General features: G+C 36.6%; 1 protein-coding gene across 7 annotated transcripts in view; it reads right to left on the reverse strand.

Moving 5' to 3' along the window:
* Positions 1-11,642: 11,642 nt before the first annotated feature.
* LOC142336272 (uncharacterized) overlaps positions 11,643-20,653 on the reverse strand; it is a 31,874-nt gene continuing 22,863 nt past the window's right edge. For 2 of the 7 annotated variants that reach the window (XM_075384981.1, XM_075385007.1), the window contains one exon: positions 11,643-14,918. In XM_075384981.1, coding sequence (XP_075241096.1) covers positions 12,008-14,089 — 2,082 coding nt within the window. In that variant the 5' untranslated portion in view covers positions 14,090-14,918 and the 3' untranslated portion in view covers positions 11,643-12,007. The other 5 variants (XM_075385015.1, XM_075384990.1, XM_075384999.1 and 2 more) reach the window with 5 other exon arrangements.

Raw genomic sequence — 20,653 nt, forward strand, 5'->3', positions numbered from 1 at the left:
CAATTTCAACTGAATTGCATGTGTGACGTCATTTTTCGCTCTTAGTGGAGCGAGTTTTTTGTTCATGCGCGTGCTTAAATTTTTGGTCACACTTGACACCTCACTCTCAAGAATGACTTCTTCAATTTGAAATTGACTTTTATTTACTTTAATTCAAAGAGATAAGGTCAAATGGGTGTGTGTCACTCTAAACGAAGGTTATTTGAGATCAGCTAATAGAGGCAGCAAAAACGTATACAGATTTTATTCAAAATATAACATATCAGCCTTCAATGAAAAGACAAATTTTTTTGCTCTCTCTTTTACTGATTTTCTTGAGACTGCAGATCTACGAAGCTATTGCGGCTATTTTCTGGCAATCTGCCAGCTATGTTTCTTATTTTCACATTTTAAAATACCACCTTTCCACCTTTTTAATCAGAACTAACGTTAAAAAATCGTATTTATACACTCTTTACGTTCTTTTCCCTGGTAGATAACGGTGCAGTGTTATCGGTTCAGGGGCGCTTTAAAAGTCGATTTTAAGCCCCCAAAATATACAAACAAAACACCAAATGCACCAGAAGAGTAATAAAGGATTAATTAAGAGCGTGGCACAAGATGTGAGGGATTGTAAACCCCTCCAAACCCAAATGAGCGTGAGAGTGGGATGAGCTAAAACACCCTTACCCTCGTTAATTTGTGGTGAATTAAGGGTGAAACATCGGCCCGGGTTACCATTTTTGCTTAGTCACAGTTTTGCTATTCAGCTAGCATTTGCCCGCTGAATAGGTTGCTGCATACAAAGTGAAGCGACTGGTAATTTATCAGAATTGGTATAATTGTTAATATCAAAGAATTGAATTCAAAAGCTCTTAGGATGTAAATTTTTTATAAAAATTTATCGTATTTTTTGATAAAACAATACATCTGAACTTAATACCGAGGGTAAAAATGTATTGTAATTTTAATGATAGCGAAAAATTTTGTTTTTTTGTGCCATAATGGCTAGCGTGGAAACTGATATACTCGGTTTGTGCCTTCTCCAATGCATATTTTTCAGAAATCATCTTTTTGATATCAAATTTAACACATTTTTTCATATTATGAAATTGTCTTTTGCAATCCAGGAGAAGCCAACAAGCAATATTTCCTTGTCAGGCGGTGTCATTTTAAAGTAGTTCAAAACTGCTAAGTGATTAAAAACGCCTTTTCAAAGTCTATTTTTTTGAATAAATGCTGAAGGTAGGATATGATCCAACACTGGTGGTTGCTGTTGGGTTATGGGTATTAGCAAACGGAATAAAAAGCGTTTTTAACAAAGTAGAAAATTTAATTTCTCAAAATGAGAGAATAACAAAAATGGTATTTTACAGTAGAACTTAGAGATTTACAGAAGAGATCTGATTATTAGATCAAGATGGTGATTTGATTTTGGGGATGAAAAAAGGCTAAAAAATCAGCTGTACATTTATACCCATTGTCAATTATCAGTGTGAGAAAGTCAAGATAGAAAACTAATCTTAGCACGATGATCTACAGTGGGGGTCCCAAAATTTATCGAATGTGGTTTGCTTCTGCAAATTTCCTAGAAATCAGTCGCAGGTGATACAATAGATGGTATGCATTTACATTTTTTCAAGAACTCGTTCACATTTCCAGTGGAATCATAATCATTCAATGCATGCTGCGAAGATTTTACATCAATTAATCTCACTCTAATAATAGTTATCTGATTCACTAATTTGATGTAATATTGATTCTAAGCACCATTTCTTGACGATTCATATATAAATGTTATGACTAATATCAATTTTCTCCTCTTTTTGGTAATCAGGTAGGTTAAACTTTCTTTCTAATAATTCTAACTAAGTTCAAGACTATAGTTTGATTGATATTCTAACACCCCAACTCAGATTTGAGCTGATTGCGTAAAGCCCGGTCCCATAAAAACAGTTCTGAATGTTTCCATCTTCAATACGGTTAGGATTTGGTGGAGATGTGGGCTGCCGTTTTGTTAGTTGAAACGTAATGAATCGGAATAGTACAATCTTCCATCTTGTCCCATTTGAAGTTAACTTTGTCTCAAAGTGCTTGCTTTGTTTTGGCAAAATTTGATACAATTCTGGTTTTCTCTCCAATTGCTATTGGATGTTTCTGTTGATACAAGTCTTCTTGACCTGCTGCTGCGACGCCATGATATTCTGCTTCTGATAAAAACAGAGCCTGTGGCATGCTTTTTGACACCCCAGCTGAGTTCTGCGCCATGTCCGTTGAGCTTGACCTAATATCCCGCCGTTGATTTTTGGTTGTTCACATCACCAGACCAGTCTGCATCACTTTGCCCCTAAATCATAACTAGTTTGTTTGTATAGGTAAATTTTAACCCTTTGAACCTTAAAGATATCTCAGAAGTTGTTTTCTGCATAGCCAGTGTTGATTGGTAGGTGCATTCATGTGTCTGGACAGAATGTTGACTGCGACACTTGATGTCTGGCCTCGTCTGCTCGGCCAGATACAGAATTGATCCAATCAAGCCACTGTAGATACTTTGATCCACTTCCTCGTCTTCGATCTGGGCTGTCTGAAGTTTCAAATTCAATTCAGCTGGAGTTCTTGAGGGTTTGCATTGATCCATTTGAAAGCGCCCAAGCATTGCTTCTTTGTAGCGTTCTTGGTCGACTGTGACCTTGCCCTCTTCTCGTCTAATTCTTAGACCAAGAAACCAGTGTAATTTTCCTGTGTCTTCCATGTGAAATGTTGCCTCAGGGGCTTTCTTGACATCAGGGCTCAAAATCATGCTTTTTGATGCTACTATGATGTCGTCAACACAGACCAAGATGAAAGTGTGACCCACTGTCTTTGCTCTCGTGAACATGCAATGATCAGATTTTTTCCGGTTGTGTCCCCCCGGTACGTTATGCACCCACAGAGACAGAGCACGTGCCATGACATAGTAATTCGTTATGTAAAAATTTGGCACATTCGTCGGGGTGGGAGCGAACAAAATTCGCGCACTAAACTGGGGGAACAAACCGAAGAGATCCTAATGATCGTTCCTGCTTCTGGTGAAACCCTGTCTCTGTAGGAAGTCTCCCATCTCCTTATACCAGTTGTTAGCATCTTGTTTCCTACCACAAATTGATTTTTTCAGTCAACCTACTAACTTCCCTCCGTCCGATCCTTCTTTACAAACTCTTTTGTTTGTTCCAGGTACACTTCTTCCTCTATTGGTGAGTACAGGTATGCCGTTTTGACATCAAACTGGTGCATCTCATGGCCTTGCATTGCTGATAGTTGGCGTGCAATCTTGAATGTGTCTGGGATACAGGTGGTAGGCGTAAAAATCTCAAAGTAGTCCAGTCCTTCCAATTGTTTGAAGCCAATAGCTACATAGCGCACTTTGTTTTTGTCCACTTGAACATTGGGTGCCGATTTTACTTTGTAGACCCATTTGCCCGTTATGAGGTCCCTGTTCGCTTGCTCCAGTGCCTCCTCACAGAAACCAACTGTCTCTCACTGTAAGAAGTCCTCTGTGTCACTGTATTCCAGTGACTCCGAGTCTGGTATCTCCCTACTAATTCAGTAAATTCTTTATCTAGTGCCACTTCCTCAACATCCGAAGGATCTCGTCCCAGTTCTTGTGTGTTCACGCTCTTCGCGTCCTCCACTCCTCTTTTCGATGGTCACATCTCGAACTGCCACAATCTTGCCTCTGTTGGCAACGTGCACCAGGTATCCGTTGTCTCCTTCAGTGTAACCCACAAACTTTTCTTCCATGCTTTGCTTTCGAGTTGGCTGACGTTTCTGTCCCTCCTCCTCATGAAGACTGTGCATCGAAAAAGAGATAATTTACTAATTGAAGGCTTAGGTTTTATAATTTGCATCAGCTCTGCAGGGCATTTTTCTTCTCCTCGTCTTCCAAACAAGTCCTGATCCTTGTTGCATGAAGAATTGGAGCTCCGAACATGATTTTGGAAAGTCCTGTGTCAATGCGCAATCAATTGTCATCTCCAGCAGTGTCCTGTTGCACTTGTCACGTAACCCATTCTGTTGTGGCGTTCTTGGTGTGGTCTTCTCCTGTAGAGTGCCTGTATCTAAGCAGTACAACGTAGACTGCTCTGAAAAAAATCCTTCCCATTGTCTTGCCTCAGATTCTTCGACATTCCCATACTGAGAAAAAACTTCTTCAGGCTGGCCAGTGCTTCACTCTTTGTCTTAAGCAAGTTCACAAACACATATTTTGTGTACTGGTCTGCAAACACAATGCAGTATGGGAACCCTGACAGTGACTCTACTCAAAAAGGTCCCATCAAGTCTGTGAACACCCTCTCCAGCTTCTCTGCTGGGGTCTTTGCCACTCTTGGTGCTTTAGTCCATGTGATCGTGACCAATGCGCACACATTGCATACATCATCGAGTTCCTCCACTGTCCCTGGTGCATTCCTGACCAGATCCGCTTGGTTCAAATGACCCAGTCGTCTGTGCCACTTCCTTGCACTGTTAAGTATCATGCTGTTGGAGCTCATCTTGAATTCTAGAACGCTTCAGCGTAAGCAAAGCAAATTTTTTTCATGTGTTATTTTTACCCAAGTTCCCTTCGGACGTTTCCTGCAGCCATTTCGATTTATGAAAGTGAAGTTATGTCCCAACTCCGTGCATTAAGAGGTTTAAAGAGTAGTCAAGCACACCCAAAACGTTTTGAGTTTGCATTGGAAATCCCCTTTGATTGAGGGTATGATGATCCTTACACAGGGTCTGCCCACCACTCTGGAGGCGTCTCCGTTGGGATTTCTGACCATTGATTGGTTCGACACAAAGTCCAGGAACGTGTCGATGTTCGTCACTATGTGATCTGTACAACCGACTCCTGTCCTCTGATGATGAAGCTATCCAAATCCTCAGAATCCTCAAGCTGCAGTTGATCAAGCTGTGCCACCAAAATCACCACAGTCGACGTCTCCGTACTCTGAAATTTTTCTTGCAAAAACTTCCAAGTCATTGCTCCATGCCGTCATCTCTCACCCACTCATTTCTCATCAGCATGAGCGTTTTTGCATCTAGAGTCATTGCCTGATGGCTCTACAAATTGTTCTGTTTCTCCTCGATGTCTGCAACTTCCTTCTTTTACGCATCCTTCATCACCTTCTGGTTCTTCTTCTCATCATTGCTTGCCCCATTGGCTAGTGGTGTCAGTTGTAAATATACCTATTATCAGTGCAAGAAAGTCAACATAAAAAACTAATCCTAGCACCAGGGTTTACAGTGGGGGTCACAAGGGTACCCAATATGGTTTGCTTCTGCAAATTGCCTAGAAATCAGTCTCAAGGGATACCCTAGATGGTATACACTTTTCTAAGAACTCATTCAAATTTCGTTTGAGCATTTGTCACATTTCAGACAGCTTTCTTTTAACTGTGAAATTTCGATTGAGTTGATCTAATTCACAATGATGTTCGTATTAAGTTAATTTTTTTATTATTTAATTTTCATAGGTAGGAAGCACCACTGCTGAAGCAGATCAATTGAGCAAAATTTGTTTTCCTTAGTTGATCACAAGTTGGTGTAACGCTGTTTGAGAAACTTAATTGAGAAGTAGCTCCAAGGTTGAGAAGAGTAGCTCGGCAAAAGATGTTTGAATTGAGGATGATATGTGGCTAAGTGAGTGTGTGTGTGTGTGTGTGTGTGTGTGTGATGTGTGTGTGCTAGTTTGTGTTGTGTGCGTGCCTCTGTGTGTGTTTCAGTATAATGTTTTAGGAATTGATGTCCATAATTTGCTCAGTGGTGGTTGCAGCCTTTCTTACTCAGTGTTTGACCCCAAAGAGGTCAGAGAAAGTTCCTCACTGCATCAAATCAAACGACAATCACAGCGACTGCTGGTGCGAGAATTGTCAGCCGTGGTAGAATAGAAATAGAGAAAAGAGAGTATTGTACATACCATGTTTACCGCAAAAGGTGCTCTTGAGTGTACCAATGATGAGTGTTAACTCTAGCGCAAAACTAGCTCTATCCCATAATAGACACCACCCATTTATAGAAAAATCTGGTTCTTAGAAACTTTTATTAATAGCCGTGAAGCGATAGCGGCTATTATTGGGGACATCGTGGTATTTTTTTACCATTCAAAGAATTTGAATTGTATTGGGGCGCTATCTTTTTACGACTCGAAGAGGAGTATTGGAGAAGTCCTTTTTTACGACTCGAAGAGGAGTATTGGAGAAGTCCTTTTTTAATCAATTTTATTGGAGTGATTTTTGAAGCGGGAAATGAAACACGTGAAAAAATTTGGAGTGATTTTGTTGCTGAACAGAATGAAGAGTGGAGCGAAAAGAGAATGGTTTTTGTTCACACCGCTGTTTTTGAGAGAGCGAAAAATTGATGTGTGAAAAAATTTTCTCTAATCCAGCGAAATTTTTTTCTTCACCTGCGGCTTTTAAAAGCAGTTTCTTTGCAATTTTTCATGGTTATGAGGTTTGATTATGATATTTTATTAATTTTAGGCATGTTTTGACAGGAATTGAAGGTTTCAAGTAGTTAATTTGAGTTAAATGCTAATTTGAAGGTTTTTGATCAGTTTTGCTGATTTTCAGACAAAAATTAAAGATTTGTGCCTATTTTTTTGTTTTAACGCTTTACGTGGAATTTGAATAGAAGCTCCTTACTTAACGAATAATGAGAAACCAATTGATTAAAGTTTTCTCGGTATAAATCTTTTTTTTTCCTAGAAAAATTGACAGAAAAATTAGATTTTTAAACGATTTTTCTTTTTTATTTTGCATTTTTTTCTTTTTTTAATTTTTTGACAAGTTTCTTAATCTATTATGACTTGCCATTGGTGTGCGCGCTTTTCGTTGCTCTAATTGCAAACGAACTTTACTCGGCTTTATATTTCCCTGTACTATTAAAAAAACTCAATAAGTTTTTCTGGTTTTTTTGTTCAATTTGTTTTTGAATGCCGTTTCCATTGTTCCTTAAGTTTTGTATGGCATTTGTGGAGGCTCAGTATTCACAATAGTTGTTCAAGTCGTTTAGTCATAAGTATGGGCAATTTTCTCCTTCGAGTCGTTTCCGGAATTCTTCGGGCTATGTTTTTCTCAATCAATTTTATTGGAGTGAATTTGAAGCGGGAAATTAAACACGTAAAAAAAACTTGGAGTGATTTTGCTGCTGAGGAGAATAAAAGGTGTAGCAAAAAGAGACTGGTTTTTTGTTCAAAACTCTATTTTCTAGAGAGCGAGAAATTGAGTTGTAAAAAAAATTCACTAAGCGAGCATAGTTTTTGCTAACGTGCGGCATTTAAAAGCAGTTTTTTCTCAATTTTTTTCGTTAAAAAGTTTGGTTATGATTTTCTTTTGATTTTAAGCTGAGTTTGCTAGTGGTTTGCAAATTTCTGAAAGTTTATATGAATTTCACGCTAATTCGGATTTTTTTTCATGGATTTTGCTGATACTGGGCTAACTTTTTTCCTATTAATTTGTTTTACTGCCTCTAACGGGTATTGAAAAGACCTCTATTTTCTGAGAAACTTTTAGTTAACACGGGGTTAAAGTTTTGTGGATATGAAGCATTGAGAAGTATGACGAAAAATGGCGAAATGTGAAACTATTTTTCTTAGTTTTTTCCAGTCTTTCCGCTTTTTTTCTGTTCCTCAGACAAGTTTCTTAACCTATTATGACTTGCCTATTGTTTTGCGAGCATCTGGATATCTTAGTGGCCGAGAAGTTTTTTGTTTGGATATATGTGCTTTTGTAATATCAAAAAAAAATATATTAACTTTTTCCAGTTATTTAGTCAAAGTTGTCTGTAAGAGCTTTTTTTTTCATGATTAGATTTCAAGTACTTTTAAAAAATCTCAAAAGTGATTTTAGTAGGCACTAGTTGTCTTGATGAAGTAATCGTGTCAGAGATAGTTTTTTCGGGGCCTCAAATTATGACCTAAATCGATCAGATTTTTTATCATTTTTTAATAGATTTTATTTTTTTACTTTTTTGTTTTATGGTTTTATTTCGAGATAATCATAAATTATTGAAGGCAAGTTTTGTCTGATGAGTAGTTGGACGGAATTTAAGCAGATTTTCACTTCGAGTTGTTTCCAGAATTATTCCGGTTATGTTTCTTTTATGATCTCTTCACACATTTTCATGATTTTTGAAGTCAAAATGCGGTAGTGATTTTGGTCACGCCGAAACATGAAGTGGAGCAAAAAATTGAGTTGTTTTTTTTCGCTCTAAAATTAAACTAGAGTGAGAATACGGTTTTTGAAAGAAAAAATTTGCTTTCTCGGTAAATGTTTTTTGATCACATGGGCCTTTTTACAGTTTTTTTCTGTTTTCTCTTTTTTACATTTGATCTAATTTTTTCAGAAATGGTTTTCCTATTCACTCATAGTCCGTTTTAGGTCTAGTTCTTTGTTTAGTCAATTGAAAAACTTTGAATTGTACATCAGGACTTGTCCTGCTATGGTTTTTCAATTCGTCGTCTCCGTCGATGATTCTTACTACCTGACTTCTTGCGCGTATGAAGCTTCTTAGTACAATGGTGTATAAATACGGCAATTAAGCTATTAGCGAAATTAAACACATTAAGCTGTGGGTCATGAATTGGGAAAGAGCCCAAAGCTGTTTCTTCACTAGTCTTTTAGAGATTATTGAACACTGTTTATGCTGCCTAAATTCCATCAGATACAGAATAAATATGATATATGCTTACGATTTTGCCAACCCGTATGTGATTTAACCTCCACATTAACATTTTGACTTTTCCAAATCATATATCGACCTTAATATTTGTTGAAATATTATCACAAATTATCTGCAGACTTTATTGAGAATTTCCAAATTTTTTCAAACGTCTCTGAGAGAGTGCATGTGTTTGCGGGTCAGGTTATCGAAGAATAAATCCGCCAACAAAATTGTCGAATGCAGCAAACTGTCAGAATTGCAGTGAATGGCTGGTTAACGGTTATAAAAATTTGCATGAAAAACCAAAAATAAAATCATAGCAAAATTAACCGAGTATCAACTAATAAATGAAAAAAAAACATTAACCACTGCGTACAAGTCTAGCGCTTCACTTTACTCATGTTGAATGCTGAATGATACAGGAAAAGCGGTGATAATAAATAGCCAAGAAACGAGAATATAATGGTCATACCGTGGTTGTCTTGATACAATAAAAAAATGAAATTCATTGGAGCGCTGCAATTTTTGTTTCTCTGGTTATACAGTGTTTAGGGTTTCGCTTTCGATACCAATATTGGATTTTTGTTCTTTTTGGGTTTTATGAGCTGTATTAAGAAATATTATTATTATTTTTCAATACTAAATCCGCAGATCTCAAAAAAATATTTTTTTCTATATATAAAAAATACCCATAAAAATAAGCAAAAAAATATTAAATGTTAAAAAAATTTTAAGAAAAATTATTCAGAAATTTGGAATGGCAAAAAGATTTGACAGTTTTAGCATTACAGCCAAATTAGCGGCAAACTTTCCAATCCTTTGAATAATTTATGCGCTTTTTGTCTTGGTTTATCGCCAAAATGTTATTTTATGCAACTTTAAGAACTGCGCCGAATAAGGGAAACAATGATTGCAGAGAAAAACTTCAGATTGCTTGACATCTTCACTTGTTTTTTTTTCATATCTGGAAAGTGAGTTAGAATTAACGAAATTATCATTGAGTAGAAAATTTTAATAACGACAGTAATTCTGAAACTCGAAAAAACAAATTCTCTAAAGACTACAACTTGAATTTATTTGAAGAAATTTAACCAAAAAACACTCCAGGAATCATTTCTTAGTTAAAACCTTGACGTTTTAATTTAAAACTCCTAGTAGGCTGCAGTATATAATTACAAAATTGATTTTAGAATTTAAGGGAAGACACATGAAGGTGGTCTTGACGACTGTTTTCATCTCGATTTTCTCCAAAGTTTATGTACAAACAAATAACAAAGCAAATTGAATCTCTTCAGTTTTTTAATCAATAATGCCAATGTTTCCAAGTTTCAGAGTTGATTAGTTTTTTCTCATTATGTTCAAACTCCTGATCTGTTGTTTTCTAGTATTTCAAATGAGAAGGTTTTTTATGTTAGAGGAAAATAGCTAAAAAGTAGCTCAACAATTGTTGATGATTGTGAATTGTTGAAGGAAACAATTCACAAGGAATTGTCGACAACAAAGTTTTTTGATATTTTTTAATTTCTAATTTGTCGGATTTTTTTTTGGAAAAAAAAGATTAGCAAAAAATATAGTGTAAACAAAATTGACATAGTTAAACAAGATTTTTTTTTCTCCAGACTTGACAATTGTTCGGTTTTTCTTTTTCGTGACCAAATTTGGATATTTTCCTGTTTTTTGCAATTTTATGAGCAAGATATTAAGAAAAATTATCCGTTTTCAAAATTAGCTTCACTCATCTAAAAGAATATATAATTTTCTATATAAAAAATTAACGCCTGGTCACTGCTTGTTACATTATTTCCATTTTTTAAACATAACCGACTAACTTTAGGTGAATTGCTTTCAAACTAACGGCGAGTGGTTGCCTTTGTTGGCAGCTAGCCACGGTTTAGTGAGGCTCGCTTTAGCTTATCTTGCATCGGGGGGCTGATAGGGGTGGGACAACAGTGGGACGGGAGTGGGGCATCGGTGGGAGGGCAATTTTTGGCTGCACGGGGCCCCTACCGCCTGAACGATGTGCAGGGCTGGGGGTGAAGTGAGTGCGGGCTGATTTGGGTGGGGGGATTGCAGTCAAAATCTAAGAACCGCCCTTCACAACATAAGAATAAGTCTCCAAAACAGTTTCTGTGAATCGCATACTTGGAGACTAGTGAGCTGAAGAGCACTTAATTCCCGCTGGGCGCTACCTATTTATCTAGTTTTTGAGAACGAAAAGTCAAATGGATCAGACGAATAATTGGTCAAGCAGTAAATCGCATCAAAAAAAGACCGACAGGACTAATATAATTGCTATAAACTTCATTTGAGAGCAAATAATAATTGAACTTTTTTTTATGATTTTGTAATTTTTTTATAAATCGATATAGATAACTTTGATTTGAGCAGAGGAATTTCTGAAGGTTAATTTGGATATTCTGGAGAAATAAAGAAGACTGGGAAAATTCTTCAGGAATTTGTTTTCTACAAGATTTTTCTCATGTTTATTTTTCTGATTTGCATAATGTTCATATCTATGTTCTTTTCGCGCAATCTAATGAACTAGAGTATTTTGTTTTTATTAATACAAGCTAAACCGACAAGCGAACTAGTTTTCAAATTTTCTGAGGCTTTTTTTCAAATTTTCTGTCCATTTTGTTCCTTTTTTTAATAAGCAAATATGTGCTTATCTGTAGAAATCGAATTTAATTTATTTCTAGAATAAAACTGAAGTAGTTTTTAATTGCATCCAATCTACTTTTCTCAAATTGATGATTTTTATCTGTCCCGTTTTTCCTTCAAAATTTTAAATTGTTGCCCTTTACTACAAAAAGTGAAAGTTTTACTGACTGAAAAAAACCTGCCTCGGATATAAATTCCCCCATTTATGAAAATTGATAAAAGTAATAATCGAATTCATTGAATAGTTTGAATAAAACGCTAGCTGACTTCTGGTTTTGTCATAAGCAGCCGGATTTGTCCACTTTTTCTCAGAAAAAAAGTTTCATTGACAAAATATTTCATTACAATATTTGACTAATTGCTGGCATAGTGTATTAAGTAAGCATTACGTCTTCACTTACTGAGTAAATTAAAGAACATTTAGCAGATCATAAATGCAAATTTAATCATACTTCAATGCAGTGTTTTAGATGCACGCAAAGCACGTGTTTTCGGAGGTCAATTCATTAATACGTTAAATTGCACTGACTAAATTATAAGCATAGATTCCAATTTTCAGTCGTCTTAAAAATATTTTGATCAATTTCAGCATAAGTAAACTGCGCCAGTCAATGTTAATCTTATTGCTCTGATGATGAATAAAATTTTCATTAGGTCAAAATATGGAATCAAAATGTCGTTTTATTCAAACAAAAGTTGATCTGGGAATTGTCAAGGAGGGTAATAGACCAGTGTTAGAAGTTCCAGTTTCGGTACAAATTCTCAGGAAAGCAGTTTTTCCAGACTTCATTGTAAAATGGTGTATGTCCACGTTTAGACCTTTCAATGCCATAAAACAAGGTAGCACATCAAAGCCAACGTGGAACAAAGTGAACTCGAAATCCAGATCTGGACTTAAAGGATCCATTGAGAGGTTCTGGTTAATGACGGACGCGTTGTTGTTGTTTACTTCTTTGGTGGGCGTTGTTTGCTTATTTGTTATTGTGCAATTTGAAGCCTCTTTACTGTGACTAAGGCAGCTTTTCTTGTGTTTTTCGAACCTCATAAGCTGGATAAACTCTCGGTTTTGATAATGACTGTCGGGAGATGTTCGAGTGGAACTAGCTGTCGAGCGAGAAGAAGTTGACGACGTTGGACTCTCGATCTGCTCCTCGCTTTGATCTAACTGGGATCCAACACCTGAGTCTGTGCTATCAGTGGATGCCCTGTGTTTGTAGAGATGAGCCGATGAGGAGTTTCCGTTGTCCTGGACTGTGGATTCCTGAGTTTTGGAGGAGTCGGGTTCCGAAGTCGTGATCTCGGATCCCATGGTTGTCAAGGTTGACGATACTAAGGCAAGGGAGGGGGCACTTGAAGCTTTATTTCGCATTTTGCTTTCTTCGGCTTTCTCACACTGTTTCTTTAAAGTAATATTTGTGATTAAGTTTCGGATTGTTTCACCAGTAACAGCGTGAACAAAGTCTTGAACAGTTTTAGATTCTGTCGATAAATCTGCATGCAGCAATCCTGAACGTAAGACACTTTTGGAGCTTGAAGAACGAACTACGATGCTAAGAAGCTGACTAGCGTACGTTAACCCGTAAGATGAAAGCTGCTTCAAACCCTCAAATTGTAACACTAGCCCAAAGTCCCCACGCTTTACAATCTTTTCTGTGGATAGTCTCGAATTTCTCCTACAAGGCGGCCTCGGTTCGGTTCCGGTTTTCGGCCGTAACATTCCAGAAATGTCTAAATCGGACGAATTGATAGAATTTGTGCGTCTATGGTTTAACGTGTTACCAAAAGTCAAAAGTTGCGGACTGATAGCTAGAGGCTTGAAATCTAATTTGAGATCTTCGTCAATCTGTGACGTCATTTCTAACAGGGTTTTGGGACATGTTGCGCTAGGGCCCGCTATTGAGTTGCGTTGCGAGCTATGCGGTTTGTCTATTCGTTTGAGGACACTAAATTTGGGTTTCTGGTAATTTTGTATCGGTTCTGAAGTGTGCATGTTTGTGGGTTCTTGTTGAGCAGAGTTCTGATCAAGGGTTGCAAGTTGTGTAGAGTCTAAAGTTCGTTCGTTTGCAGACTCATTTGCAGGTGAAGTGTTGGGTTTAAAGGTAGAGATTGAACTTCGACTGCCTGCCCTCAAAAGTGTGTCGTTTAAGAAGTGAACAGAATTGATTTCACTCTGAGTATCGTCGTCAAATTGTCCCTCTTCATTCTCCTCACAAGTCAACTCCACAAAGTTAGCAAATATTGGATTCGAATTATAACAGGTGCTGCTATTATTATTACAAGTCACATGATGGCTTCTATGATGCCCCTTATCATTACTGTTATAACTTGTTTTACTATCATTATTATTATTACTACTTTTCATGATGGTAAAGCGACTAGATTTGCCGATAGAAGGAGAAGAAGTTACGCTAACTGATGTCGTAGGTTTTCTTTTATAGTCATCGGCGCCACAAAATGACAGACGTTTTTTCTTCCCCAAATCGCCATGACTTCCAAAATTGGACATGGTGCCACAATGCACTGGCTTTGTTGTCAAACAATGCAAGCCTTGAGGTGTTGTGTTATCGTCATAACCAAACAAAGTCAAGTGGTCCTTATTAATAATCGGCGCTCTATTAATAGAGTCCAAGTTGTGATTAATGCGTAGTTCATCATACGGACTTTCGTTTGAAGCAGATGACTGAAAGAGTTTCTCTGAATAGTTGGACGAGTTCTTCGATAAACGCAAACTTTGATGGTTGCTGTAGTTTGTTAAATGCGATTTCATTTTGAAGTTAAACACTTTGTAGAATAATTTCTCAAATATCACCAAACTTTCAGATCTGAATCACGTACAGGCAGAAATTAAACAGCAGAACGCCTACGAGCGATAATTATACTGAAGATATATTGTATTATTGTTCACCAGCAAGTGTAAATTTGCATATATTAAAACGAAGGGTGTGCGGGACAGACGGAAATTTTGCGAGGGTTCTGAATAAATATAGGAATAACACTGCACATGTAATTTTTCCAGATAAATCTGCAAAAATTATCAAACGTCAGCTCCAAAAATAACAAATATGATAATGATTTGCTAATTTATTGTCTGTGAAGTTGAATCGAGTTTAAAACAAACGCGAGTAATAAATCGCTCGACACTGTCCAAATAAAGTTATACGTCTAGATAATGTCTGATTTGGCAAATAAATGAGTTATTCCTGCTTTTATTCCTCCGGCAGTAGGAACAAGTTATAGCTAGGGAAAGAACTTGGTTTTAAATTCCAGCTCTTGTGTAAATATGAGCAATATTTATATTAAACTTCTCGTTAGAAAAAATGGCGTGATTTTTGCAGCTCAAACAGCTTTTTCATACCAAATGTCGATAAAGTAAACTGACTATGAGACAAGCCAAAATTAGCCAAAAATTTGCCTGACAAACGATCAAAGGAGAATAACTGGAGTTAACTTTAGTTATAGTAGTAACTTTAAATTTAACTAGCGAGTTTGTTAAGTAGTGTTCAAATTTTTATGGCGTAGACTTCGTGACGTCACATTATATCCATTTGTGGACTTTAACTCCATCGTATTCTGACCAAGTTTGGGAATTTTTCCGCCTGAAACATTAAAAAGGAAAAACGTAGTTTTTCAATTCAGAAAAGTCACTTTGAGTCAACAATTTGTTCACGCGGCATTGAAGCTTGAGTGATTTGCTCAAAATGATGTAAGAATGTATGGATATGTAAATGTGTAAAAAGAGATAGGATAAAATTAATAACACTCAAACAATGTCCAGTTGTTTTTGCTTTATTTCTCCCTTAAGAGATGTGAAGTTGCTCTGTGCTATAAAAAGATCCAATATTAAACGACCTGTCAACTTCCCATTGAAATAAACGTCACAATTTCAAAATAGGAAATCAATAAACTGCGCATATTTTTTACTTATACATTGAAATCTCTGCATTAAGAGTCACAATTTTTTCACGCTGTAATTATGTTCCAGTAATTATACGAATGATTCATTGACAATAATAAGCGATGCCAACTATGAATTCATAGTCACATACCGAAATGTAATCTAAACATTCCTTAAAAGGAGTCATTATTAGCTTAAAAATAACAGCCATTATTATAGCTGTTTTATTACCACAGTGATGCTATTAGCTTAGAACTAAGTGCGCATAATAATTGTGTATAATACGCACTTTACATAATTACAATTGTGAGTTTGTGAGGAAAAGACGAACTTTATTTATGGATTAATTCCATTTTCAACAGATGTTAGATCTAACTGCGTTACTAACTGCATGTTATAGCCGAATACATATCATATATAAACACCACAATTTATCGGTTCATACAAAAACATGAAGGGACAAACGTTAACAAAAAACTTCAAAAATAAAACAAGCCGGTCGGAGAAACATAAAAAGGGAACAAAGGCGACTTTGACGTGCTCTAACATGTAAACCACAAAAAGATCACACACAAAGCGGCCGTTTGTTCACATGCATCTCTATCGCCAAAAATTAAACAAATTTGTCTTAAAAGCCACAAAAGAACGAGAAATAACTGTTTAAGAAACTACTTTTTCTATCTATACAATTCTGAGAGAAATGCAGAAAAAACTCTAAAACTATCGTGCTGTCAAATCATAAATTAATAAATTAAATTTTATTTTCAAATAAAAAATCGCAACTTTTTGATAGGAAGCGTGAACAAAATCACTTCTTTTGACAAAAAAATAGCAAAAACGTGAATTAATATCTAGCCGGGATTAAAAGTGTAATTGTTGGAGCAAAATTAGAAGTGCAAAACTACTAGAAACTTACCGACAGTCAAAGTGCAATCCAGGTAGCTTCAAACGACCAAAAATATGAAATTAGGCGCCCAATTTATAATACAAGCAACTTGAGGCAGAAATAATGGGGAAAAATAAACAAGAAACACTTTAGAAGGAAAATTTAGCTGCTGCGTTCAGGTAGATAAAGCTATAATTAGGAACACAAAACCTACAAACAATATCAAATGGAATATGCGTCGAATGAGTCATGAAAAATGGCACAGGGGGAGGCTAATATGTCTTTAATTCACATTCCAAAACAAGATCCAATACAGTTTAAAGACTCACCGAACCCAAAATAAACAACAGCGCAGAAACCACGGATAAAATGGCAAGAATTTGGGCTTTTATCTTTGTTTTGTTTTCCCGTTTCAAGTTGTTGACGCGTTCAAAATTGAGCAACGGGGCGAAAAGTGAAAAGTTTTAACAAGTAATTGAGTTCTTTAATTAACGCGGTTTCGCTTTTTGTGAAAACATGGTTTAGATTCTTATAGTGGTATGTATGTATATTTCGCCAGGACTAAAACGTCATAGCTATGGTGAAATACCACATAAAATTAAATGGAAAATTTTCACTTCGGTTTCAGATATTTTCAGATTGTTAGTTTACAAGGTTGGTTGGCTATATAACTTAATTCTAGCTAAGACGAATTCGCGAGAGTACAGTACCGCAAGGATTAGTTATCACCCTAAAGCTATATTGTAAATTGAAACAAACTTTTTCACTCCGGGAGCGAATTAAGTTTAAATGCTTTTGATAAGAAAATTTCCAAGAGCAAGTTTTGTACTTTGCACGTTTCGGTGAACAAAACAAGGCGAAATAGTTGCAAGAGTGAACGCTGAACGGGCTATTAGCGACTATAAAACCCTAATATTCTCAAGGCACCGCCCGTTACAAAATAATAGTCGAACTGAAATTGAAATAATTGAAAATGTTGAAACAATCCTTATCCACATAGTGCTTGCATGCTATTTGAAACGTCGGCCACCCATGATATTTTATCATATATAGTAGATTGTAGATTGTAATATATACTTTACAAGTAATTGTTTCTGCAAATTCTTATGTAATGTGTTTGTAGAAGGGGATCAGTTTAAAATCGGAAAAAAATGGTTTTGAACAAGAGAGGAATGGCCTTACTGAAAATTTTCAGAAATTCGCTCTAAAAAATATCAATTAAATTCTGAAATTTTTTATTTTGTTTCACAATTTGCGAGTTTGCTGAGTTTTAGAATGTTGTGAACTCAACTATATTGGCGTAAAAGGTGTTACTTGGATATTAAGCGATAAATAAATAAATGGTGAAAACGTCAAACCTGGGGGGTATTAAGTAGTAACCAAAATGACAAGTTCACAGGAATATAATGTTTTCACAAAGCCGTGAGGATATTTAATTTGCTCACTCACTCTGCTTCCTAGCTGAAACTTGAGATTAGATTTGGTTATGGTGTGCGCACGTGTGTAGCCTGGGCCGGGCTAGCCTTAACACAGGCTTACGCTTTGTTCAATTTGACAGGTTTCAAAGCTTAAATTGAGCTTGGGAAAACAGATTAAATACTGGGAAGTAGGAAAAGTACCGAATGCAGATTTTGGGATTACAAGTCTATATACGACTTTAAGATTTATGATAGCGTTAGGCAGTAGTAATACTCCGGCAGTGGTGGTAATATTTGGTAGGAAAAGGAGAAATCCCTTGAAGTTATTACAAAAGGCTCCTTTGGTTATAACTGACCCCTGGTTGGTAGAGACGGTTGGTTTGTTATAAGCGAAATCTTTATTACGTTTGAGGGGTCACTTTTGGAGACTTAAGGTTGAGTTAGGACTCTGTTCACAACATTTTGAAAGTAAAGTTGGGCATAATTTGAAGAGCGCTAGGGTAGTTTGAGACGAAATAGAGAAAGTATCGGAGGTTTGAAGCTACTATTTTGAGGACTATTTCTACTTTAAATTGGCTTTGAACAACTGATAAAGAAAGCAAAAATTCAAAACGCGAATTCGCAAAACGCACAGTTTTGAAGATATTTTGCAATTTGTTGGTTCACCTGCAAGAATAGACTGATCAACTTCTGTGGGGCTCAACGAACTACTTAACCTACTTATAACCTGGGTTATAAGCCGAGTTATAAAATTCTGTTTTGACTGTCAAATGGCCATAACATGTCTAGGTTTTGCAGTAAAACGAGCTTGTCTGACTCTGACTTTGTGCACATTTTTGTTCATGCTCGAACCCGATCATAGCGAATGGTTTAAATTACGTCTATTTTACTTCAAGATAACTAGCAAACTGAAGTCCAATTTATTACCGCAAAAATGTCGAAAACTCCTACGCATGCATGCAAAATGAATGAAAATGATACAGAGAAATAATTTTCAGCAACTTAAAACTACCATTAATAATTTCATGCAGAAAAATCACTGGTTTTGAGATTTTCTGTGAGACATTTTTCTTGTAATTTCGGTTAAAAAAATTTCCCGTTAAAATTTGATTTCTTTTTCGCTGAAAATTGAACCAAATATTGTCAGATAATTTGAGAGGCCATCATATTGAAGTAAGAGTAGCCATAGGGCCTGGGAGAATATAAAAAACGTGCAAATGTAACTTTGGGAAAAGGAAATTTTACTTTTTACCAAGGAAATTTTTTACCATCAGTGATGAATTATCCAATAGTTTTACAATAATTTACTGCCTTTACCCTATTCCCTATTAGGAATTTCCTGTAATATAAGCTTAGCGATGTTGCATCACGCTTGGTAAACGTCATGTGAACGTATTTGAAATTAACAGGAGCAAACTGCCATTATCAAGTGCGACTGCATAATAATAATATAACGGGTCGAAAAAAAATCAGACGAATATGTAAGATAAGTCGTGAAAAGTTTTGCGGTGAAATGCGCTGAATGCGATGAAATGATGAAAGTTCACCGCTAGAGTAAGCAGTGAACTTACAAGAATTCACCGCATTTCACCACTTACTACATGTTACCATCCTCGCACAGATTCGAACCTCTCACCTCCTTCATGTTAGCCACTTCTCACTAAAATCTAGCATATTTCCTCTGAATTAAATTCATTTTCACTCTACTTTATTGGTAAAACATACCCTTTGAACTTTTGTAAGATTAACCGTGAAATTACAAACTTTCGCGGTGAAATGTGGTGATTTTTTGTAAGTTCACCGCTTACTCTAGTCGTGAAATTAAATAAATTTGTTTAATTTCACCGCTACCAGGCGATAAAGGCTTTTTCACCGCATTCACCGCCTGATTTATCTAATTTCAACGTATTCAGCGCTTATCCTGCAAAATTTTTCGCATTCAACGCTTATCTTACATAACTTTGCGTTGAATGGCGTTGACACTTCGACCCGGGAATAAAAATAATAATAGCACTTCCCCGCCTTGGTAGATGTTCGACCTTAGTCAAATATCAATTTGTCTAATTCTTCAATTTTCTCAGTGTTGACTGACGATATAGGGCTTTGTTCCAATGGTCTTCGTGTGCTTTGTTGCTGGAGTGTGTCTGTTGTTGTTCATAGTTGCTACTCTTTTTTCAGTTTCTGGCTCATTCTCTAAGTCCGATGTGGAATCGTGCTCCACGATTTGTTGTTGTGGTTCATCCAGTTGGATTGGTGTCGACGATTGCTGGGGTTGTGGGGTTGTAGTGTCTTGTTGTGCGTTGTTGTCCTTTGGTGCCGTTGGTTGTTGAGGTTTTGCTTTTTTAATAGTGATTATGTTGGCATAGTCCGTATTGCTGTCAGAGTCACTGTTTTGTGGGGTCTGTTCCACAAAGTCTTTGTTGCTGGCCTTTAATTTTTTGACTATGTTGCTTATGTGGCTGTTGAGGAGCCGATGCCAGGTTAATTCAGTCAATTGTTTTTGAGTTTTGAATGTTAGATAGGTCCATGTGGACCAGTGATTGCCGCTTTTGATTGTTTTGTATGTACCGTTTGTTAGCTGAGATGGGTTTCATTTGCAGTAGCGCTGCTTTCTTCGTTTTTTGTTCGAGCCGGTATGGCTTGTTTTTAATTTGTCTGGTTGTTCTTTTTGATGGCGATGCGTTTTTCCATTTGCGTTAGGTGCGTCTTTTTTGTGCATTTGTGGGTCTCGGGGTTGGTGCTTGTTGACTTGATGGTCCCGCTTAGTCGGCTGTTGAGGCGGACGGCTCTTGTTGCGCTTGAGTGGACTGTTCTTCCATTAGACGTTGGGTCCTGTGGATTTACCTTTTTTCATCTAAACAGAACTTTCGAATTTTTTCCCTCTTCCTATTTTATTCTCGTACCGTTTTACAGGCCACAATGTGCATCAATCATCCGAATTTGTTGGGTCGTTGTATTGGATGTATTAATTGGGCTCCGAGTCCGAGAAATTCCACATGGCTTGCTGGTCAAACATCGGGCGTCTAAGGATCTTCATATCTAAATAGAATTTCCTTATATTATTGTAAGGTAGGTTTGTTTTGTTTGGTTTTGTTACTATGTTGCTTGCTCGTGTGTTGGTTTTTTGCCGAA

Source organism: Convolutriloba macropyga, chromosome 1, assembly GCF_964194025.1.
Source record: "Convolutriloba macropyga chromosome 1, txConMacr16.3, whole genome shotgun sequence".
In the NCBI taxonomy this organism is placed as follows: Eukaryota; Metazoa; Xenacoelomorpha; order Acoela; family Convolutidae; genus Convolutriloba; species Convolutriloba macropyga.